The 25,462-nt window shown below is 34.1% G+C and overlaps 1 protein-coding gene and 1 long non-coding RNA gene across 14 annotated transcripts in view; one reads left to right on the top strand and one right to left on the bottom strand.

The window, feature by feature from the left end:
- LOC147833704 (uncharacterized) overlaps positions 1-25,462 on the bottom strand; it is a 175,741-nt gene that overhangs the window by 140,325 nt on the left and 9,954 nt on the right. For 5 of the 8 annotated variants that reach the window (XR_015509653.1, XR_015509651.1, XR_015509655.1 and 2 more), the window contains one exon: positions 16,026-16,110. This is a non-coding gene — a long non-coding RNA (uncharacterized LOC147833704). Of the gene's footprint in view, positions 1-13,153; positions 14,520-14,628; positions 14,704-16,025; positions 16,111-23,433; positions 23,583-25,462 lie in introns of those variants that run through there. The other 3 variants (XR_015509656.1, XR_015509654.1, XR_015509650.1) reach the window with 3 other exon arrangements.
- samsn1a (SAM domain, SH3 domain and nuclear localisation signals 1a) lies at positions 1,703-24,067 on the top strand. 6 transcript variants are annotated; one of them, XR_015508385.1, is made up of 16 exons: positions 1,703-1,927; positions 4,232-4,375; positions 5,493-5,536; positions 5,675-5,712; positions 6,830-6,913; positions 9,238-9,329; positions 10,025-10,087; positions 11,284-11,386; positions 11,843-12,171; positions 16,035-16,128; positions 17,274-17,402; positions 19,929-20,034; positions 20,123-20,274; positions 20,572-20,790; positions 21,125-21,275; positions 23,456-24,067. XR_015508385.1 is itself a non-coding variant. In XM_087282494.1 (16 exons), exons 1-16 carry the CDS (start codon positions 1,904-1,906, stop codon positions 23,554-23,556), a joined length of 1,860 nt encoding a protein of 619 aa, XP_087138620.1. In that variant the 5' UTR covers positions 1,703-1,903; the 3' UTR covers positions 23,557-24,067. The 6 variants fall into 6 exon arrangements, 5 of the variants coding, with proteins under 5 accessions (XP_087138620.1, XP_087138619.1, NP_001122141.1 ...); XM_087282494.1 differs by having other exon boundaries at positions 16,035-16,115; XM_087282493.1 differs by having other exon boundaries at positions 16,035-16,115; positions 19,929-20,035; positions 20,118-20,274.

The raw sequence follows: 25,462 nt of genomic DNA, 5'->3' as shown, positions 1-25,462 counted from the left end.
GACACTCATCAGACCAGGCAATGTTTTCCAATCTTCTATTGTCCTTTTTTGGTGAGCCTGTGCAAATTGTTGCCTCAGTTTTTTGTTCTTAGCTGTCAGGAGATGCACCCGGTGTGGTCTTCTGCTGCTAAAGCCCTTGAGGTTAGACTTGTTGTGCTTCAGAGATGCTTTTCTGCATACCTCAGTGGTAACGAGTGGTTATTTGAGTTACTGTTGCCTTTCTATCAGCTCGAACTAGTCTGGCCATTCTCCTCTGACCTCTGGCATCAACAAGGCATTTGTGCCCACAGAACCGCCGCTCACTAGATGTTTTCTCTTTTTCAGACAATTCTCTGTAAACCCTAGAGGTGATTGTGCGTGAAAATCCCAGTAGATCAGCAGTTTCGGAAATACTCAGACAATTACGATGCTCGGTTTGAACATCAGCAGGTCACTTTGACCATTTATACATGCCTAAATGCATTGAGTTGCTGCAATGTCATTGGCTGATTAGAAATTTGTGTTAACAAGCAGTTGGGAAAGGTGTTCCTAAAAAAGTGGCCGGTGAGTGTAGTTGACCCAGAATAAACATCCTGTCATTACTGACTCTCCCTCCACTTGTTACAAAGCAGTTTCTAATTTTAATGAACACAAATGAAGATATCTGAAGAATGCTTAAACCTAATGTTGATGTCCATTCTATTAAAAATATTTCGTGTTCAACGAAAAAAAAAAATCGTATAAATGTTTGTAACCACTTGCAAATAAGGAGTAGCTTTACATTTTTGTATGAGCTGTGACTTTAAGAGAAAACATGTGTGACCTAGGCGTTTAATTCAAAGTAAATTAAATGATAATAAGCTTTAACTTGCAGCTTTAGATAATTCAGATGGTTCCACACCAAGTACATTTTAGTTATATATTTTACAGAGCAGTCAAGCTATTTAAATGTACTTGAAGGATGAATTTTCCTAAGAACTATGCATTAATGTCACCTTCATTTCCTTTTTTCCCTGTGGATGGAGCCAGAACATGGTGCACGGTTAATAAAATATCACTGTAGTATTTAAGTATATTTTCTCCACCATGAAATGAGGTCAGAGTTTCCTGTGTAAAGAAATGATAGGATTATGTATGTGTTTACATTATATGTTTAGATGATGATTGTTCAGTAAACTGCATATTATACTAATATTATACCTCATATGTTATTATATAGTACAAAAACAAAGAATTTTAAATATTTAGTAATTTTTATAGTAAGTATATAGGAAGTTATTGTGTAAAAATAATAAGTATTCATTATGTTTCATACATATTTGGGAAATATTTGGGTCCAAACGTTTATATTATAGTTTGTTTATAATAAATGGTATTTATTATGTTATAAAATTGTATTTCCCAGTACTGGGTTGAATCCACTGTGTAAAACATATGCTGGAATAGTTGGTGGTTCATTCCACTGTGGCAACCCCTGATAAATAAGGGACTAACTCTTAGGAAAATGAATGAATAAATAAAATTGCACATGATAAAATGGAATTCTTAAACACGTGTCTAAAAAACAGCAACCAAACCTGTTCCAGAGCTACAGTTTGTAAACTTTTACATTAATATATCCCTCTAAGTTGTTCAAATGTGTGTAAGCGACAAGCATTTACAGAAAATTACGCAATCGGCAGTTGTAGTGATTCTATAACAAAAGCTCTTTAGGCCAGTAAGTAAACAACATGAGCATTAGTGCATTCAGCTCCTGACGGAGGGGCTGCCGGCAGTGGTAATGGTCTCCACATCTATTGGATTACAGGAAGGATGTCATTCAGCGTTAATCTGTGCAGCCTGAAACACTAAGCGCTCTGCTCTCACTCTGCTGCGACTCGTCCCATTGTTCATCCTGCGCTGGAAACAAACCAGACTTTCCAGAATGAATCTTTTCTGCTTCTCTCTGGTAAGACGTGATTCCCCTTTTCTGCTCTGTGGTTTGTTGACTGACAGTGTGTGGATCAAACGTGACCTACTGGAAGGTGCAAAGGAAACATGGTGGCAGTGCATGAAGATCAGAAACCAAGCTGAGATGCTGTCAGATGGCCTTTTGTTTTGTTTCCTTTTAGCTGAGAAGTCAAGTCAGTGTTTATTTTGGCTTAGATTTGTAGCCCTTGTATTAAAGATAAATATTTATTCTTCTTACTTCCTATTTTTATTTTATTTTACTTATTTTATGCTTCTGTCGGATGGCCTTTTGCTATGCTTACTTTTAGTTGTGAAGTCAAGTCAGTGTTTATTTTGGCTTACTGTAGATTTGAAGCCTTTGTATTCAACACAAACATTTCTTCTTCTTCTTGTCTTTATTTTATTTTATTTTATTTTATACAAACAAAATACAATGGTGAAATGTGTGGACTAAACTGAGTTCATCTCTGACAGATGTTGTATTGTTTTGCAGTTTGGGATTAATGGTGGTCTCATTTCCCTCAGTTCACACTGATCTGACTTTACATAAACAAACTAATGCATTTGTTTTTTTGTTTTATCTTTTGTACTAATGTATTTTAAACGTACAATAAATGTTTGTTTATTAAATTATGGTCTAGTGGAATTATAAATTTTATTATTATTTTTTTCGCTTTAGTCCCTTTATTAATCTTTGGTCGCCACAGCGAAATGAACCGCCAACTTATCCAGCATATCACTTGGAAACCCATTCACACTCATTCGCACACATACATACACTATGGACAAGTTGGCTTACCCAATTCACCTATACCACATGTCTTTGGAAACCAGAGCAACCCAATGGAACATTTTGTCCTTAAAATGTTTTTTTTTTTTTTTTAATAAATAATTAAATAAAAACTGCTTTTATTCTAGCCGTAATAAAACAAATAAGACTTTTTCTTGAAGAAAAAATATGATCAGACATACTGTGGGAACTAAGCCGACAAGAAAATGAATGAATGAATGAAAATTGCAGGATTTGTGTTTAAAGGATACACCCAATATTAAATATGAGATAGTTTATTAATTCACTCATCTTCTTTCCTGCTTAGTCCTTTTATTAATCTGGGAATGCCACAGAGGAATGAACCACCAACTTATCCAGCATATATTTTATACAGCGGATGTCCTTCCAGCCGCAACCCATCACTGGGAAACTCATTCACACAAATACGAACAATTTAGCTTACCCAAGACCCCTATACTACGTCTTTGGACTTGATGGGGCAAACCAGAGCACCCGGAGGAAACAAACGCGAACACGGGGAGAACATGCAAACTCCACACAGAATTACCAATTGACCCAGCCAAGGCTCGAACCAGTGACCTTATTGCTGTGAGGCGATCATACTACCTACTGCGCCACCGTGACGCTCAAGATATAGTTTATACCTCGCAAAACTGACTTCTTTATTCTCAGAATTTCATGCTTGTAGTAGGATATGTCTTGAAATTTGCACTTTATTCTCTTAATGACTAAAATTATTTCCTCAAATATATTGTCTTTTTTGAAAAAATTCATCCTAACAAAATCCAAGTTCAGAATTACAAGAAACCAAATCTGAATTTAGACATTTATCTCAAGTTGTTTCTCAAAAACACAAGTTTTCAAGCTAAAATTGTGACTTTTTTTCTCCAAACAAACTTATTTCACAAAATGGTATATCCGTTCTTGCAGATTTGACTTTCATAATTGAGCCTTTTTGTCGCCATTTGTTTTTAATTCAATTCAATTTTCAATTCAGCTTTATTTGTATAGCGCTTTTACAATGTAGATTGTGTCAAAGCAGCTTCACATAAATGGTCATAGTAACTGGAACAGTGTGGTTCAGGTTTTAGTGTTTAAGTTCAGTTCAGTTCAGTTTAGCTCAGTTCAGTGTGATTTAATCATTACTGAGAGTTCAAACACTGAAGAGCCAATTCATCGATGCGTAGCTCTACCAATCCTGAACCATGCGAGGCAGTGGCGACAGCGGAGAGGAAAAAAAACCTCAATTAACTCTCAATTCTCACTTTTTCCCCTTGCGAGTTGTGCTTATTTAATTTCTCGCTATTGCTAATTTATATGCTTTAAAAATATAACTAACTAGTTTCTTAAAATAGCTGTAAAATACACTCACAAATTTGATAAACAACAAGACTAAAACATTTACTCGGATATTCATCACAATAGAGAAGAAAGCACTTGTACACGATTTCATGTCATTTTTAAAGCATCTCATTAGCAGCACATGTTGTCTCACGTTGTTGTTTTTAGGAAGGCTCTATGGACAGCCTGTATGAGGCGGTGCAGGACTCATGTGAGGCTCAGGTTTACACCATCCCCAGCCGGTCCTGCAGCCCAGCGGTTCTCCTAGAGGACAACACCAAACGGAGGAGTGCAGGACGTTCCTGCTCTATGGTAAATACACAAATGACTGCTGAATGTTATATGCATCCAGCACTGTCATCATGGGAAATGTTTCAGCCATCTGGACTTATGTTATAACATTGCTTTGGACATGATGAGCTACCATTAAATGAAAATCTGCTACTAATAGACTGTGATGCAACCATATGGAAATAGGTTTAGACCTATTTCAGGTCTGAGAGAGAAACATGAAATAAGAATGCATTAACAGGTTATGCTACAGTATTTGTTAGGTGGGTCAAGACATCAAAAGCATCAAAAATAATTGTAAAGAGGTGATTTTATACACACAGAAATTATATGAATGCATGTAAAATGCCTACTGTAATGTTAAAACTTACTTTTAATATGACAACATTTGAGAGAAATAATGTTCCACTGGTATTCAGAGCAGCAGATGTGTTAATGTAAAAATAAACTAATATACTCACAACTGGACTTATTCTTTTATATATTTTAATAAGTACCATTACTCATACAAAATTGCATTACAAATTTAATTTAAAATTGTATATAATTCAGTTTAACATTTTAATAAAAACAAATCTATTATCTTATATCAAAATTTAATATTAAAATTTAATATGTAATATAAAATGTAAAATTAATAATCTTAATATATGTTTTACTTTTACTGAAAAATATTTTAAACCAGGTGTTTTGAAGAAAGGTGGCAAATATTAATAATGCAAATTAATGACTGATTATGTCATCAATTACTTTGTGGTTTAAATCTGCCTGGTGATATTTTTTTTCGTACAAAACTACTGTTACACTGAAGGACATTACAGTAGATTATATAGAGTATCCTCTGTAAGTCACAGAGATTTTGATGTATAACATCTAATTGTCATTTTATTTCTAAAATTATTTAAAAAAAATAAACAATAAAATTATATTACATTAAACACATTTACATTTACTTTTTTAACAAAATGTTTAAAACTGTAATATGGTTTTATTTATTTATTTTTATTTAGTTTCATTTATTTATTGATCCTAGAATCCCCAATTGTCTTTGACCTATATACAATGACACATGGCTCGGTTATACATGTCAGTTCATATTGCAAAAGTTCTAAACTGCTTACTGTATTTACTTTTTCAGGAAATGTCACAAATCAACCCAGACAATAGAAAAAAGAAACAAAGGTGAGCTCGCTGTGTGCGCAAAAGACAAAAATGTTGAACTTCCAGTCAAAGTAAAAGTGAAAGAGATTTTGTGTTTGTTAAATGTACTCTGTGAATATTTGCCCAACATTCTGAACATTCCCTTGTGTTATGTTGCAGATCACTACCAAAATCGGTTTCTGAAAATGACACTTCAGGTACGTAACCACAATGAAGTTGATCATAAACTGTTCGTAACCTTTTGATTTTATTTAATTTGTCAGTGTTGTCAGATCCCTTAGAATCAATCTAAATCCGTTAAAATCAAATACTATTAGATTGAATATGTTAAAATATATGCAGGCCTGTAGCCAGGGGGGGTTTGAGTGGTTTGAAAGACCCACCCCCCTACGGACAAAGTCCAGAATTTGGCCCATATGAGCTTACGTATCTCATTTTACAGTATGCCATCCTAAATCGTGAAAATAACCAATTTAAGAAGCCTTTAAGAAGAATAACCAATAAAATAACCAATTAAAGAAAGCTTTTATTATTTATATTTTAAACTTATAACAAGTTTTAACAGATTGCCTTTTTTTTGGTTTGTTGTCTATGATAGAAAAACAAGTATTTTTTTAAATGTTTTTTTAATTATAATCTCATTACATCATATATGAAACTGTAATAACTTAAAAGGCACACTTGTAAATAAACATACATTTTTGTAAACAAAAAAAATAGTATGATAAGCACTGCAAATAAGCAAACGGATCTGTAGTAAAATCCAATTAATGAAATTCTATGAGATTGGTTTACTTAATATTCAGGGGCAAAATTGACACAGCTCCATATCCATACTCGACACAATAGATTAATCAATAAGAAGCATTTTAAACACATTGGATTTATTGAAGATATTATTACATAAAGCTTGTTCTTATTTGTTTAATTTATGTTTAACTAACAAATATCAGTCAGAAAGTTTTTTTTAGTTATTTTAAAGAGTATGCAATTAAATGGATAGACATTTCATGAGCAATAAGAATACATAAATCTTTTTTGTTAGGCCTAAATATTTTTTGAGTGTATATTTACAGATAATTTTTACATTTTACTGATCGCAATAATACACCCTTGCTATCCTGTTAAGCTTATATAAAAGAATCCAGCTGAACTGACATTTAAAAAGACAAATGACAGACTAAAAATGTACAAACAAGTAAAAAAAAAATGTCTTGCCATCAGATGAAAGTGAAAACATTTAAAAGCATTGTACATGGGTGAAATGAACCTTAAATGCTTAACGCCACACTGGTTTTGCTTTTCTTTTTGCAGATAACACACTCGGCACTAATTCGGTCTGGCCAGCTGCCAAAAAGCAGGAAGATTTAGTCCTCCTGAGGAACAATCAGAATGAAGGTAAAACCGGTTTGAGGATTTGTAGGTTAAGCCTGACTAGATTTGATTTATAAAACACACACAGGCAAGCAACATCCACTTACTGTTGACCAATCAGAAAGCCAGACTGCATCAAATCCCATTCGCCATGAATGGAAGCAGCACAAGCGCAAGTGTGCAGACATCAGCTCACTTAGAGCATTTGCTTGTCCTGCACTGGATTAATTAAGAAACAGCAGGGTCTTCATTTTAAATAGGGCACTAGATTCCAGCCTCTTAGACTTGTGGAGGACTTTCAAAGACAGTATCATTAGAGCTGTACAATAAATCAAGAAAAGGTCTTGATAAAGATTTATACACTCACAAAATCTTAATTTCAAATGAGGCAATTTATGTTATTTTAACTAAAATTAAATTCCATTTAGGGCTGCACGATATTTGAAAAACTTGATATTGTGATTTTATTTTTCTGCGATATATATTACGATATGAATATTTTCAAAAAAGATAAAAGTTATTTATTTATTTATTTTGGTTTGAATAGCTCTATTCATCTTTTTCTGGGAATTCTAACAGTATTCAGGCACAGAAATTGAAAAATCTAATTCCAAAAAAATGCTTTCCTAATTTAGAGTTTGTCTCTTTTCTAGAACAAAAATCTGAAAAAAATAAATAAAGTAATTGTATTGTTTTGCTTTTATGTTAAGAAGTAATAAACTCAAAATTAAGTGAGTTTTTTTTTTTCTTAAAACAAGCAAAATAATCGGCCAATGCGGGGGGTGGGGGTTGGAGTAAAATAATCTTGTTTTTGGTTTGAAATGTTAATAATTGGAGTAGAAACAAGATAAGTTCTAGTAATTTTTTTATCTGTAATTTTTGCAACTTCTTGTGCCCAAATGTTTTAAACTCTATAGAAATGCGATACAGTAGTGCAGTAGGTAGTGCTGTCGCCTCACAGCAAGAAGGTCGCTGTGGGTGTGGAGGTTTCCCAGAGATGGGTTGCGGCTGGAAAGGCATCTGCTGCGTAAAAATGTGCTGGATAAGTTAACGGTTAATTCTGCTGTGGCGACCCTGGATTAATAAAGGCACTAAGCCGACAAGAAAATCAATGAATGAATGAATAAATGAAATGCTCAGTCACAGTCCCTAAAAACACATGAAAAATTATAAACTTTCACTCTATTTTGGTTTAACTCTGCAAAATCACATGCGTTCTGTGTCTCGTGAGCATCTACAATTCAGACTCAACATTGCAGATCCAGTGACGTGACTATTGCAGGTGTGCACATTGCTAAAACTATATATTGTGCAGCCCTCATATGAACACTAACAACTGCATTGTGTTTACCAGTAGGTGTCAAAAAGCAACTAATATTAGTGTGTTAGTCCAACGTCATCTCACGCCAGTTCCTAAGTTTTTGATTTAGTGGCTAATTAGGATGAATTTATGCGATCTTATTTGTACATGATTTACAATTTACGATCTCCCTATGATGGTTGAGATAAGCGGGTAGGGTTCAGTGCCACCACTTCTTTTTAAAATTTTCCATTGTCATTCGACTGAAATCGACTTCATTCATATGAATTAGACACTACACTGACAAAACTTAAAATGTTTCAGAGTAACAGAATAATTTGTTCAAATCATCATCAAAAACAGAAAAAGCTTATTTATCAAATTATAACATATAGAGTCTCTGAGTAATACTTAATCACTCAGTCATTAGTCCCCAATTTATCAGAAGTCGTAACAGCAGAATGAATCGACAACTACTCGCACATGTTTTATGAAATGTATATTCCAAGTACTTAGTTCAAGATTTAATTTAGTTGATTACAAATATAGAATTTTTTTATTTTATTCATGCTAAAATTAATGTAGAAATACAACTTTTTTTTTACTGTTGTATTTACTGTATCATATAATTGAGTTTAATCAGCATAACTAATGTTAAATATAACGTATCTTGTTTTTTTCATAAGAGTCAACATATGTCTATAATCTGAATTTTAAAAGCTGGTGATAATGTTGTTAAACCAGTCTGTATGGATGCATCACATTTCCTTGACTAAGCAGAGTAAATCTACCTGCCACATGGTATTTCCCCTCATCAAAATGTGTGAAGAAGCAAAACAGGAAATGAGGTGCAAAACCACACAACTTTTCTTATACGGAATGAACTATTTTGAGCTTTGCGTTGGTTAACCCTTGCCATTTAGATATTCAGAGATTTTAAAATCTTGTTTTTTGATGCACTGAAGTCTAAAATAAATTCCCAAATAAAACCCAAAAGATGCACAGTGACATTTGAAAACTAAATAGGTCAAATGTGTTTGCATTTCAGATCTGAGGAGAGCTGTAAGGACAGAAAACCAGACAATGGCAAACTTAAAGATCATCGCAAGAAACCCACAGCAAGAGAGCCAGCCAATCCAGGTCACAAAAATATTTAAAAAAAATAATAATAAATCACGTTTACTGCATGCCACAGAGCTGGACTTACATAATTAAGAGTATGAAATATTAAATATTATACGATAATATGTCATTCAGTGTAACGAGTTTATATACCATAAAATCTGATCTGATGACATTAAAACACTATTTAAGGATCATATTAAAGCCTCAAAAAATAATTTAAATCGTTACACTTTGCCACTGTCATTAAAAACCATTTGAAAATGTTTTTTCGCATTTGACAGTACTAAAATCATTCAATAATCACTCATATTTCTGTACATTTCAGGTCAGAATATACTGTAAAAAAAGTTGCTGTTGGCCTATGAATCAAATTAAAAACTGTGTGTGTGTGTGTGTGTGTGTGTGTGTGTGTGTGCGCGTGTGCGTGTGTGTGTGTGTGTGTGAAGCTGAATTACATTATTACACCTAATCTGGCTAAAGAAAATTAGTTTTCTTATTAAAATCACTTTAAAAAATAATAATTTGATATATAAATATAAAATAAAATTTCTTTTATTTAGTTTGATGCAGAAATCATAACAGGATGTCCTCTCTATGACATTTAAACATTATGCTAGAAGCAACTTATTAATTTATAAATTTGTAATTACATAATTATTATGCTTCACTTACTCCATTTACTTATTTACAAATTATTATTTTCTTGGTAGGTTGTCTATTATGAAGGGTGTAAGCCAAACCTTGATGGGCTAAGCAGCAGGCAGAATGGCGTGGTAAGTTCAAAGACTCTATACCCAGGTGTTTTGTGCCAGCTGGAATGTAAATGATCGTCATGTTTGTTTCACCGGGGTCTGAACAACTGCTGTCCCCAAATAGGGTATTGTGGTTGACTGTACAGATGGTTGGGTGAGGGGCACGCTCTGCCCAGCCCATGTAATCCTTATGCCCACGTGGCATTAGATTCTGTTGAGACTGCTAAATTGTTTATGCCTGTGGACTCATATTGAATTTTATATTGTATGACAATATTAAATTGTACAATAAAATTACACAATTTGAACAAAATATATACACAATTATATACAGTTGAAGTTAATTTTTTCCATCAATTTCTGTTTAACGGAGCGAAGATTCTCAACAAATTTCTAAACATAAGTTTTAATAACACATTTCTAATAGCTGTTTTATTTTATCTTTGATGACAGTAAATAATAGTTCAGTAGATATATTTCAAGACACTTCTATACAGCTTAAAGTGACATTTAAAGGCTTAACTACAGTAGGTTGATTAGGTTAACTAGGCAGGATAGGATAATTAGGCAAGTTATTGTATAACAATGGTTTGTTCTGTAGACTCAGAAGAAAATATAGCTTAAAGACGATAATAATTTTGATCTTTAAATGGTTTTTAAAAATTTCTAGCCAAAATAAAACAAGACTTTCTCCAGAAGAAAAAATATTTTATCAGACATAACTGGGAAAATATCCTTGCTCTGTTAAACATCATTTGATAATTTATAAAAAAGAAAAAAAGAATAATAATTCTGACTTCAACTGTCTATGTTTTTTTCAGATATATCAGAGTTTTTAGTGTCTGCATAAAATTTAAAAATGTGATTTTAAATATATCGAAAGCATATTAAATGCAAATCTTTAATTTTTATTAATCTTTGTCAAAATGTGTGGAATAATGGTCAATTGTGGCTTAGTGTGACATATTTGTCTAAAAGTTAAACATCATAGTCATTCTGACCTGTTTAAGAATTAAATTTATATATATTTAAATAAATAAAATTTGCCTCTAAGATTTGTCATTACATAAACTATTGATACACTGAATGACATTGTATTGAGTGTCTTCTGTAAAAATGCTGAATGTGTATAATAGTCATTGTGGCGGGGGGGGGGGGGGGGTGGGGGGGTAAATGTAATCTTAATCTTAATGCAATTTTTTTTTGGTCATTAAAAGACGGAGACAGTAAATGAAGAGATGATACGAGCAAGAGGAACAAGGGTGAAAAAACTAGAAAAAAAAAGCAGTCAAAGAGAAACTCCAACACAAGAGACAACAGGTAAATATAAATCTCATATATTTGCAGAGCCAAAAACTTGAATTGCAGATATTTTTTGGCTACAATAATGATTTTTGTTGAAACCCATGTCATTAGCTGTGTTTCCATTTTAAAGTTGCGAGTTTAAGAGAAGTGTATAATTGCATAAAAGTAATTTGCAAATAAATCATCATATCCATTCCAACAAGAAAACAAAATCGTTATTTCTGGAAAAGGGAAAAAACACTGCAACTAAATTTTTCCCACATAAATAATTACCCGCACAGACAACACACACTAAAAATTACTTGCATGTTTGGGAACTTGATATTGTGAGACGGTTGTTGTATTGTGAAAAACAATATCTATCTCAATTTAAAAAAAAAAGATTTTCTGATAATCTTAGCATATCCATTGATAATTCACACAAAATTGTTGATTGTTGTTATTTATTTTTACTATCTTTGTCACCTAAAGATCCTAGTAAAGGTGCCAAAGGAACGATGCCTGATGTAGGGATGTGGTCACAAAATCCGGATATATCTTGTACCTCTGAAGGTTTGAGGGTCAAACAGATTGCAGCATCCAGCAGAAATCGCTGGAGTAACCCCACTGAAAGCACCTGGGTTCAAGCCTACAACCCCTGTCAGCCTCAACTCAGTGAACATCGCATCCACACCTGTGAGTGCACTGCATCCAGAAACAGGAGTCAAGGAGACAAAATCAATGGCCCAAATATGAAGAGAGACTCCTTGCCCAAAGGAATGATGCGCTCCACGACCAGTGTAGATTTCTGTGCCTCTAAAGTAAGTCATAATTGATGTACACACTCAAAAAAAAAACTCATTGGATAGATTGTCAGGATCTCTATCCAATTAACTTGTTTAGCACCAAATAAAAAAATATTTATACAATTAATTGCAACTGAGTTGGTCCAACCTGGTTTTATCAAATAAAAGTTTGAATACATTTGTATTTCTATTTACCAAACTCAAAGGTCTGATAATATCATGAATGTCTATTATGTGTTGTACATTTCAAAGTCTCTTTAAACTCAGTTATCCTAAATTAAATAAAAGAGCTATTTTAAGCATATTGCAGGAGTTACATATACAGTTGATTGAGACTGATCTCAGAACTAATCTTAGAAAAGTTATTGCTCATTGAGCAAAGCAACAAACTGCATTTTTGCTAATTAAGCTGCCAACATTCAAAGAAACCCGTGCTTCTGCAAGGTGGTAATCTCAAATTACATCAAAATCTTCAAAGTAAAGTGAAGATTAAACTTTAACAAATTTTTCTATTAACTTTAACACCTAAGATTTCTTTTACTGTCAACATTTCGCTCTCTTAATTGAAAAGCATGCTGGTAACTACAAATCCCCTAACCAGGTAGTTGGACGAGCACAATTCCTTTATATTGTCCCAACACAAAATGCTTATGATAACATTTATGAATTTAAGTGGAGTGAACATAAAAAAAATAAAAAATTGGCCAACGAAATGACAAGAATTGTGGTTTCAGCTAATTTTAAACAGGTTGTTTGAACGAGCAACAGTAATCTTTTTTTTTTTCTTGAGTGCACTTTCAACCAAAAGCCTGGGGTCATAAAGGTTTTAAAATATTTTTAAGTATTACTTCTTCAGTGGTCCACTAGCAAGAATTTACAGTAGTTGAGATCAGAATTGAGTTTAATTAGTAACAAAGTAACTTGTTGACGTATTTTAATTAATTTTCCATTTAAATGACTTTTCCAAAGTAAAATAAGAGATTACTTTTTCATATTTATATAATTTAATGAGCTATTTAAAATATACTTGCCTAAAATGCTGTGCATGAATTTAACAGTTCTGTATAAATCTGTTCAGAGTAGCAGAAAAATTGAAAAAAGAATTATGCATTTTGTTATACAAATACATTTGCAGAATAACTTAGATTAAGGTTAAACGATTACACATGCTTACAAACATTAAAAACAATCCATTTTAAGGCAAAGCAATTAGAAAACATTTAAATACAAATCTTATCGCAATACTATTCGCAATTAGTTCTAAATTACATTTTTGACGTAACTTACCCAACACTGGTTAAGATAAATAACTGTATCTGGTATATGAACATGCATTCAAATAGTCTCTAAGGTTCAGAACTAGCGTTCAGATTTGGATGAGACTTTTCGCTCTTATTTTATCACAGTCTACCTCACGTTCACTGCAGTACTCATCCTGACACATGAGTATTACTGAACGATTGAACACGTGTTACATGGCTTAAAAACTGCAGTACAGGAAAGCAAGTGAATGATAAGGATTTGCATCACAACAGCAAGTTCAGTCATAATCCGTGTTTCATACTTCACACAGCGAAGAATGAATAACTTGGCTTCCTCATAACACATGCCATAATCATGTTCACTAGTGACAGAAATTTCATTTTTGGGTGAACTATCCATATAATTTCTAATGTTTTCAGGTACAATAACAGTAATAATCGCCTGTTCCTGGATTTTCATATGTTTTCTCAATGAGTAAGAATGTACCCCTCTCAGATAGACTGAAGCTTCATAAAAGGTTAGAAAGGGCTGGTGGTTTCTAAAAGCCTGTGACGTTTGAAGAAATAAATTATATTGCTGTAATCCTGGATTTGGATTTTGCTATGGCTCATTGCACACAGCTGGATTAGGATGTTATTGTCTGTATTGTTTTGTTAGTAGTGGTCACTATTGGTCAGTTCATGCCTCATAAAGCAATGTATATTTCAATAGGTCTTTGATCAGTTAAACTAAAATTTATTTGCCTCTTGTGACACTGATGCAAGTAAAAAATAATGATAAATTTTAAACAGGTTTCCCCAATACTCAAAAAAATCTTCCATTGGCTACTCACCCTCAAGATTACACAATCTGCTTATGGTACATACAATTGAATACAAAAACAAATCCAATAGGAAAACAAACATTTAAGGTTTAATTCTAGTTGTACACCTAATATATTAAGCACATTTTGTTATGCAATTACAAAATACGTTAGAGAAAGACCTCAGATAAAACTAGTTTGCAATTTTACATAGAAAAATCCTGACTGAAGGTTGTGAAAGTAGGCAGGAAGTATTTCAAAAGCATGGGTCCTCTTCCTTTGCGTGCAAGTCTGCTTACTTCCCCAGTGCAAAGACCAAATTTTGCAATTTGGGCAAAAGACAAAAAAGGAATATTGATTAACACACTCCTAAAACTCCTAAAATGGTGAACAATCAAAATGTTTACCTTCTGCAAACGGTTGGATTATTAAAATGTTCTTCACAGTAAGAAACATACGGTCCTTAAGTGCGCTGAAATGTTCTTTAGGAAACACAAAATGGTTCTTCTATTACTTACACTTTAAAAAGATTCAAAATGAAACCTTTTGAAGAGAAGCTTTCATTTAAGTATATATAAAGTTTTACATTCAGTTCGAAATCATGAGTGTGACATTAAATAAAATCACAAAAAAGTAAAAAAATATATATATATTTAAAAAGTGGAAGGTTAGATTTTCTTCACAAACGTAAAGGCCTCCATGAAACCAAAATGATGCAAGAAAATTTGATTATGTAAAAAGCACCTCTTTGGAAAAACTTTGTGTGTGTGCCACAGAGCCCCACATACCGAATCTGTGTTACTCGAAATGACTGTGAAGTGGTGAGCCACAAAATGCAGACTCAAGCACTTCGTTTTTTTTTCCCCTGTAAAACTGATGCCTTGATAATAGACAGAAGACGCATTGGCTCATATCCTGTGTGATTTGAGGAAGTTCTTGAGCTCAGTTGTTCTGCTGAGGCACTGCATTTTTACACTTGACGAGCTGAGAAGTAAAACCGCTAGTTTCAGATTAGTGTTTCATTTTGAGGGAAAACTGAACGCACAAGTCAAAGAGATGCTTCAAAGGGCTGCTTCAAATGTATCAGACAAGCCAAAAAGTCTTAAACCTAAGGTAGGTTTTGTATATTATTGTTGTTGAGAACTTGCTATTTAGATCTACATTCAGAAAATGACTTTTGCTGCTTGTTTAAACTACATAAAAATGAGTTGAAACAATTCTTTAGCTTTTTTTTTTTTTTGAGACAAACATTTTGTTAAATCCACTTAAATTTGTAAAAACAATTACATGTAAAATTTAAATAAATCAATTTGTGATGGATAAACATGAAGGAATTGTGTGAAACTTAGCATTTGTTGTGACAAAAAAATGAGTAATTTGTGTCAAAAATTTGTGTTTTTTAATATACAATAGAGAAGTAGATCTGACACTTTAAAAATAAAGCAAGAAAACACCACATGACATTGCTGGAAAAGTATGAAAAGTAACATTCAGGTCATATAACTGCCTAAAATGTAAGTTCCATTTGCTGTAAGACTGGGATTACATGGATTTTTAATTTGGATAATTATTTATAATTTTCCTCTGAAAGAGCTGACATGTTTTAAGCAGATTAGGAGTCATTCAGCATTTTTATCAAATTGAAAACATTGCATTAAAATGATGACACGTCAAGTGCTGTTTAATATACTGAAGTGCTCTAAAACGTGATGTCAGATGATTTTTGATTTATACAAAGTAATGTATAAGATGCGTGTTATCAATGTACAAAATATCTATTCTAAATGTCATATGTTTTATTTACCTGACACAGCGATCCACAAGTTTTGGAAGATTTGACACATTCAGAAATCAAAACTCTCCTTCCAAGCTTGAGGAAAATGGCACCCCTGAGGTAAGACAAACAAGTAAATAAAGATTAATATAATATTCATTGGGATTTATGCAAAACTATTATACATTTTCATCCCCATAACATATTCTTCATCGTCCCATTTTTGGAGTGGATCCCAAATTATTAAATTTGACCAAAATTCAAACAAAAATCAATTTACTAAACCTTGGGCCATCCAAGATACTTTTTACACCTCTTATATAGAAGATTAAAAGATTTATATCTAACACTTTGGTTATTGTTGATAAAATGCAAGTCAAAGTCTACCTTATTACCTTACTACCTTACATCTACATTATTATTGCAACATATTTTTTAGTGTTTTGTGGGATAGTTTGTGTATTCTGACCTACAATATCCTGTGATATAGCCATTTCAGAGGTTACAGTTGGTCAAACTATACAAACAACGCATCTAATTTTACTTTACTTTTAGGCTACAAACACCTGAACACTTACCGTGTCTATCGGCATAGATTAATTTATGTGATTATGCATTAACCATGGTATAATTCATTATAGAGGTGTATATTATCTACTATTTAAGTAGTAATTAAGGGGGTCAATCCTTCCTAAACTCCCCTGTAATTTGCACCCAGTTCTTGAGTCCTGATGATACATTGAGGTCTTTTAAACAGAAATTATTTGCAACATTATTGCCTTATGCAGCCTCTATAGCCACAAAAACATATGCGTTGGCACACTGACACATGAGATGACACTGTTGTTTACAACTGAGAAAGAAGACTTTTTCATCAAAATGGTGCATTTGAGCTTATTTTGAAATGCTGGAATCTATATAAAAAAAAGCTTAAACCAGACAGTATTAGTGAGTTTGCGCTAGCTTGTACATAAATAACAGCTTGCGCTCAAAACTCTTCTAAATGACAAGCACTTTGCTCCATTACACCTTAACATACGAACAAGAGCCACTGGTTTTAATTTTGTGCCGCGTGCAAGGTTTTTTATTGTCTGTAACTGTTTACTTGCATTAAATTAAATCACCAAGGGCCACAGCTTTGGATGAAGATATTTTTTTATGTTCTACTGAAGAAGAAAAAACCTCAAGGCTAGTAAAATAAGAACAGATTTTCATATCACTGAAAAGAGAACTTTTATATACAGATGCATTAATAAAAACATTGTTTTTTTTAAACAGACAGAAGGCGACTCAGCAGCAGACATCAGTGAGAAACCAAGATGTCTGGGGAAAAAGATGAAGGCCATCTCAATGACGATGCGTAAAAGAATGGGCAAGAAACCCGTCAAATCCTGCTCAGAGGATATGGTGAGTCATATAACGCAAGCTCCTGCTCCTGCAAGCTCGGTGATTGCTGACACCGTTTAAGCAACTCAGCTCTTCATTATCCACAATATCAGCATTTCATTAGACTTTATAAGTGTGACGTTAATTTTAAGAAGACCATTAAAGGATCACACTGGACTGCCAAGTTTCTAACTAATTTAATTACAAACCTTTATACAATGCCACTATCCTTCAAACCACTAGGTTATACCCATTTGCCAGCAATAAATAGTTACCTTGGTCATTTAAAGTGTAATCAAATTAAGTTTGATAACTTATTCATTTTATTTGACTGAGTACAGGCCAGAATATGTATGTTGTTTCATTTGTATTCATTGAAGAATATGGAACATTATTTTATACATATTGTTTTTCAGTTTGTTGTCACAAATTTCTTCAAACATTCTAAATATATACTTGTAATCATCTGCTTTCAGTGTTTCAGAATGTATCGGTGTATTAATGTGTCATTTGATGCAGACACTAGAGTTCTGGTCGATTGGTGTTGTTATGCAGTTTGTTGAGGGATTTCAGCTAGGGCTTGTTATGCATTTGCTCTGTTTTCTAGACAGAACGATTTGCAAGAAAAGGTGGTAACTAAGGTTTTGCTAAGCAGTTGTTGGGGTATCAGGTGTGTTTGCTAAGTTTTTACTTTGCAGATGTAAAGGTGTCAGTGAGGCCTGCAGGAGGAGCTCAACTGGAGATCTGTGTGGGTTATAACACCCCAGTATATTGATGGAGAATTTATACTGCTCAGTGAGCACCGTCTTTCAGAGACGTTAAACCGAGGTCCTGACTTTGTGTTCCTTAAAAAACATTTAATATAGACATCCAGGTGGATGCAGGCCTGGATTGGTTAATTGGGAAGACCGAGAGAATTCCCTGTGGGCCGGTCAATTTTTTGGTCGCGAGGGCCTGTGTCTCTAGCTTCATGCACTCACAATTATTTTCAGCAAGCGCCTAGAGATGAAAAATGGATAATAAAAACACAAAAGTGACGCTGAAAAGGCCATAATTAAAAAAAAAAAATTATAAAATCTAGAAACTGACACGGCTAAATGTACGAAGCTGAGTACATTTTTTGTTAAAACCAGCAGCAGCGAGAATGAAATGAAATGAAATGACCGGCAAGTTAGCATTAGCTAGTAAGGAGCAGCACAAAACAATGATGTCTGCAAACCTCCGTTCATGTTTTAAACTTTTTCTGGAACTGTAGCTCTTCAGCAGCAGCAGCCTCTTGTCCAGTTTGCTGCTAACAGAGAAAAACCAGGCCCTGTAACGTTACCAAGCACTTGTCATGAGCCCAACACACTAGAATGGCCTGGTAGAATTGTCACTAAATAAATATAAGAATTTGAAATATTAATATGAAATGATTATTACACATGCTCAATGGTCAGTGACAATTAATGAAATCAGATGATTCACTGCATTAATAAATTGCAAATAAATTTTAAAATGAAGCCCTTATTAAAAAGTTATACTGTGGTTAAAAATGTCTGGCAGATAACAGTGCAATACTTGTGTTATTTTTTATTTGTGTTTAAGGACTGGATATCTGTAACCATTTTTGAATATATATTCAGATATTGCAGAAAAGGACACTGATGTTTTAAAAAATATTGTTGGAGATCTAGCTACACTTTAATGTTGTCATATTTCTGAAAATATATTTAAAGTTTTAAAGCAGCTGTTTCCTTAAAAAAAGACATGATAGTGTCTTTAAAATGTTCAATACATTTTCCTTACATACATACATGATACATACATTATATTTGTATTTATTTGATATTTATGAGCTTTAATTCCAACAGAAAATGGATTCTGATACTGTTAAACATTACATTGTGTTAATTGTTTAAATAAATCTTCCCTGAGAAGTACTGAATTGGAAATGACATTTTTTAAATATAGTCCAGGGGTCACCAATCCTGGTCCTGGAGGGCCGGTGTCCCTGCAGGGTTTAGCTCTAACTTGCTTCAACACAACTCCCTGGATGTTTCAAGTATACCTAGTAAGACCTTGATTAGCTTGTTCAGGTGTGTTTGATTTGGGTTGGAGCTAAAATCTGCAGGACACCAGCCCTCCAGGAACAAGTTTGGTGACCACTGATAAAGTCAGTCGTGAACCAAAGTGGGCCGGTCGAAGGCTTGAAACTTCAGGGCTAAAAAGGAGTCGTACTCCGGCCCTGGATTCTACATACTGGTGGTGGATAAGTAGATTCCCCCCAAAAATGTAAACGCTTTGACTGTCCAGAAAAGGGCTATATAAATGTATGGAATTATTAATTATTATTTTTTAGTTGCTGGGATGTTATTTGTGGTAATAGGTGTTTGGCTAGCTTGTTGCTTTTGGGTAGTAACTAAAGTGTTCTTTTAGGGTTTCTATCTGGTTGCAAAGATGGTATAACCAAAGAAAACCTATCACTGTTGCCAACCAACCCATCTAGTTCTCTTTATCACATAAAATAAAGAATTCGTAGTCATTCTTTGTTTTGTTTCGGTGCAGGCTGATGACACTGAGGGAGAAACAGAGAATGGATCTGCTGTGGAGAAGAGCTCAGACCGCACCAGCAACTCTTTAGAAAGCCTCTACAGTGGACAGAGCTCATCCAGTGAGAATCTATGCACAGGCGAATGAATCTGAAATCTGTGTTTTACATTGTAATCATACTCTTGTTGTGTATGTATTTACTGGCTCAGGTGGTGTGGCGAGCAGTTCAGATGTATCCAGTAACAGAGACAGCCTGAAACTGGAGGAGGAAGCGCTCTATACGGGACAGTTCTGTGGGCGAGCCAAAGTACATACAGACTTTGTCCCCAGCCCATACGATACAGATTCCCTCAAACTGAAGGTGAGATGACTGCACTTTTTATATACACTTACAGTAAGTTCAATTTTGAATTATGAATAGCCACACTGTAAAAAATGTATCGACAAAAAGGCAAGAGAGCTCATATTTTATGTTCCTTTAACTTATTTTAATAAGTTGATCAGGTCTCAACTAATCTTTAATTAGCTACACAGTTTAAATCAATATTTTAGTCAGTTTGTTTGATGCAAGTTCATTTGATTTAACTAAAAAAAATTAGGGCAGCAAGCATTTTTTACAGCAAAATAGGATATTAATTATATAATGTTTTATTTTTAGGTGGGAGACATCATCAGCATTATAAGTAAACCACCGATGGGCATATGGACAGGCATGCTCAATAATAAAGTGGGGAACTTCAAGTTTATCTATGTAGATGTTCTACCAGAGAAAGAGAAGGAACAGGAGGAAGAAGCCCCGAAAATAAGACCTATGAAAGTTTGCAAGAAACCACGACCAAATACACTGCTGGAGTTATTAGAACGGCTTCATTTAGAGGTATAAAGAGACCTAGATATTATCTGAATGCACATACAGACACAAAAAGCACCACTTTCTTTGTATGCCCACTTGTTTAATACTGCTTATTTAAACATCCTTACATGACATATATTGGTTGCCACTAGAATTGATATTAGTTATTTAACTACTGTAGAACTTCTAAAAATCTTCTTCAATATTTTGATGTCTGTCTACGCTGGGGTTTTAATGGCTACAATTTCTGGGTCTTATGGCATGTGTGACTTTCAGTGAACGATTGTGAATTTGTCCAGACCTGAAAAGTGTATCACTGCATTGCACAATGTAATATTTTCAATCTTGTTTGTAATAGGAATATGCATCTTCATTACTCCTGAATGGCTACCAGACAGTGGATGACCTCAGACATCTGAAAGAGAGGCATCTGATCGAGCTGAATGTGACTGATCCTGAACACAGACACAGGCTGCTTGCAGCCTCTGACTGCCTCTACGTCACAAACAGTGAGTGTCAATACACTATCTGATCCACAGCTGTCGGGAAAACTGACATGCTGATTATACACTGGGCAACTTTATAAGCTGTGGTGAGACTTTGAGAAATTACGATTTGCTGCCAAAGGGCAACTAGGTAAAACAAGGCAACTACTTAGACAAATGGGATGCAGATACAGTATGTTCGACCATTCTCAATAATAAAATAGTCAAGCGACATTGTTTAAAAGGTTGCCCAGTGTATCATCAGCATTAGTGTGTCCAAAATTCCCAAATGATAGTTGCTTCATCCCAATTCGCCTATACTATGCTGTAAAATCATGTACTGTTTTGTGAAGGAAAAGTATGTACTTTTGAATGTGTAACAGAAGAAATGGCAAGCTTTAGGACAAATTATTTCCTCATTAACAAACAGTTTTATTGCTTAATTATGTGTCATTTTAATCATGCCATCATATTCTCCAAATTTATTTTAAATTTCCTACTGTATTGTAGAAGTAGTATGTTGACCTGCTATTCACAAGCTTTCATGCAGAGAAATCTCCTCCGTTTGTATAATTATGCATTAAAAAGTTAGTTAAACTTTTAACTTTATTAAAAACACATTGTTGTTGTAAATATAACTTAAATTTAAAATAAATGTTTTTTATCAGGTTTTATTAATAATTCTAACCCTTTAACTAAAACCTCTCCACTTACAGTATCTGTTGATCTTGTGCATCCGCCATGTTTGTAGTTTTTTTTTTTTTTTTACAGTTTTATTCATGTTTGTAGTTGACATTGAATTCTTGTGTACTGTTCAATTTGTTGTGGGCTACAATAGCATTATAGTGTGCAGAGATCTGCACTTGCAATTTCTACCAGAAATAGTAAACCATCCAGATACCTTTTGTAATACTCATTTAAACAAAATAGGATTTTGGACATAATTTAATTTTTACACAGTGTATATATATTCTAGTGTCCATCTCAGGAATCATAATTTATTTAAATTCATGTTTATTTCTATGGCATTTTTACAATGTAGATTGTGTCAAAGCAGTTGAAGTTCATAGTGATTTGAAACTGTGTCAGTCCAGTTTTCAGAGTTGAATGTCAGTTTAGTTCAGTTCAGTGTGGTTTAAATTTCACTGCTGAAAGTCCAAACACAGAACAGCAAATCAATGCAGCTCCACAAGTCCCCAAACCAAGCAAGTCAATGGCGAAACACACATTTTTAACACTGCTTCATTCGTTGTTCAGATATTTGTGCCAAAATGGTTTGCAAACTAAAGCAATTTTACATATTTCATAAATAAAATTCATTATTTGCTAATTTAAACATACATATTAAACACTTATTTGCATATTTAGAATTTTTAAAAATCTTGTATAACAATTTTTTTTGTAATTGTTAACGTAATCAACAATAAACTGGGGATATGTGGAGATGATTTTAGTAATTTGGCTTTTTTTTACTCCATTCTAAAGTAGATTCTTGCATTAACTTATGTTTTGCTACTTTTCATCAATTTTTACATCAATGCATCCATGCAGTGTAAACGTGTCAATCTTAATTTCAAGCAGAAGCTATACTTTTAAACGACAAATAATACTAATATTACCAACAATAATTTAGATATCTAGCCATCATATATTATGGTAGATAATCTTAGACCAGTGTTGGTAGTCACTACCTCATGAGGTTTAGCTTAGCGGCTACTGATTTAGACAAAGGCGCACACACATAAGAAACAAACTGAACCGATCTTTTCACACTTATGTCAGTGAGTCTCAGGAAGGGCACAGATACTGCTCTCTTTGCATTATCTATTTTAGTGTTTGGATGAAAATCTGCCTTTTTGAAATATTAGAGTTGGACTGCTTGTGATTCCTGTATTATTGAATGTCACCTCCGTATCTTTTTTATTTATTTATTTATTTTTTTTATGTAATCCAGTAAGGAACGGCCCTTTTCTGTAAATGCAGGTCAGGATTAATTACCATTTGGATGAGCAGGTGGCACGTGGTTGGGCCGCTCTGGCTGATACGAGTGTGCCAGAATACGCAGGAAGACATCCAGTCATTTAATTAACATTAATTTCATTCGGTTGTTAGAGCAAACGCAAACCTGATTTGTTCAGCAGAGATGAAATTAACAAGCAGGAGTTCATGTGCTCGCTTTAACCTTTCTTTGCTTTGGCCTACAGAGGAGGAAGAGGGCGAGATGAAGGGCGATGACGAGGATGAAGATAATGATGGTCTCAGAGACTCGGGCTGTTTTATTCCAGCGGAGTGTCCTGACTGCTGAGAGACTCTACACTCTAGAAAATAAAACTTCAATAAAATGAAACTATTTTAGAAGTGAATGCAGAGAAAAACCTTGTCAACAGTTTTTAAGAAGAACCATTTATTTCTCAGCATGAAGTACATAATAATAATTTAAACGACCTTTGCTCACTTTGAAGGACTACTTGTGGAATGAAACGGATGTTAAAGGTTCTTCAGGAAACCATCCTATAAAGAAGATTTTAACTTATGAGCGTAATGTCTCTCTGCTGATATTACTTAATGTTAAAGCTACAAACAGACACATAACTCAGTTCATGTTTTTTCTTTTTGTCATAATCTGTTATTCTCTCATTTACATGTATGTGTTTTGTATTTGCACATTGATCGATGTAACACCTTTTCCTGTTCAGTGGATGTTTTTTGAATGTGTACCTAACTGTGTGTGAGAGAGATGTTTTTACTGCTTTTGCAAATGTTTATCGAGCCTGAACTGTATATAATGTTATAAAAAATAAATTATTTATTCTTCACGTTTCTTTTGTTCTTTCGGCTATTTGCATAACTTTTGCTATCGCTGCTAAAATTTAGTGCATTAACTTTTCCATTTGGTTCTTAAAATAACTATTTAATTCTTGTGGGTGTTGCTTCTGGTAGGATACGTTTCCAGATGACTAAGCACTTTCCAGTTAATAATTATTACGCAACTTCCCTATCTGAACAATGAGTAATAGGTAATGAAATTAAATGTTGAAATGACAGTTGTAAACGACATTAGAAAAAGAGCTGAATTATACATATATAATACACACACACACACTGGCCACTTTATTAGGTACATATTTGCAATGTCTTGTAATGCAACTTTCTAATCAGCCTATCACATGCCAGCAACTCAATGCATTTAGGCATGTAGACATGATCAAGATGATCTGCTGCAGTTCAAACTGAGCATCAGAATGAGAAAGAAAGGTGATTTAAGTGACACTGAACTTGGCATGGTTGTTGGTGCGAGACAGGCTGGCCTGAGTATTTCAGAAACTGACGATTTACTGGGATTTTCACGCACAACTTTCTCTATGGTTTACAGAGAATGGTCAAAAAATATCCAGTGAGTGAAAGTCTGTGGGCACAAAAGTCTTGTTGATCCCAGAGGTCAGAGGAGAATGGCCAGACTGGTTTGAGCAGATAGAAAGGCAACAGTAACTCAAATAGCCACTGATTACAACCGAGGTATGCAGAAGAGCAGGGGGATATTTTCTCGGCACACTGTGGGCCCATTAGTACCAACTGAGTACCAATTAGTAGAAACACCACAGCCTACCCGAGAATTGCTGTCCATCCCTTTATGACCACAGTGTACCCATCTTCTGATGGCTACTTCCAGCAGGATAATGCGCCATGTCATAGAGCAGGAGTCAACAATCTCGTTCCTGGAGCTTCGGTGCCCTGCATGGGTTTAGCTCCAATTTGCCTCAACACACCTGTCTGGGTGTTTCAAGAATACCTTGTAAGACCTTGATTAGCTTGTTCAGGTGTGTTTGATTAAAATTGGAGCTACAATCTGCAGGACACCGGACCTCCAGGAACAAGTTTGGTGATCCCCGTCATAGAGCATGAATCATCTCAGACTGATTTCTTGAACATGACAATGAGTTCACTATACACAAATGGCCTCCACAGTCACCAGACCTCAATCCAATAGAGCACTTTTGGGATGTGGTGGACCAAGAGATTCGAATCATGGATGTGCACAGCCAACAAATCTGCAGCTGTTTGGTTATTATGTCAATATGGACCAAAATCTCTGAAGAATATTTCCAGTACCTTGGTAAATCCATGTCACGAAGGATTAAGGCAGTTCTGAAGGCAAAAGAGGGTCAAACCGATACTAGAAAGGTGTACCTATTAAAGTGGCCGGTGTGAGT

This window comes from Danio rerio, chromosome 15 (assembly GCF_052040795.2).
Source record: "Danio rerio strain M-AB ecotype USA chromosome 15, GRCz13ab, whole genome shotgun sequence".
In the NCBI taxonomy this organism is placed as follows: domain Eukaryota; kingdom Metazoa; phylum Chordata; class Actinopteri; order Cypriniformes; family Danionidae; genus Danio; species Danio rerio.
This window is presented reverse-complemented; position numbering and strand designations above follow the sequence as displayed.

Coding starts and splice junctions, on each gene's coding strand:
- samsn1a (XM_087282493.1), top strand. CDS start 1,904: ATGAATCTTTTCTGCTTCTCTCTG. Junction 1,928..4,231: donor ATCTTTTCTGCTTCTCTCTG/GTAAGACGTGAT, acceptor TGTTGTTTTTAG/GAAGGCTCTATGGACAGCCT. Junction 16,116..17,273: donor AGGAAAATGGCACCCCTGAG/GTAAGACAAACA, acceptor TTTTTTAAACAG/ACAGAAGGCGACTCAGCAGC.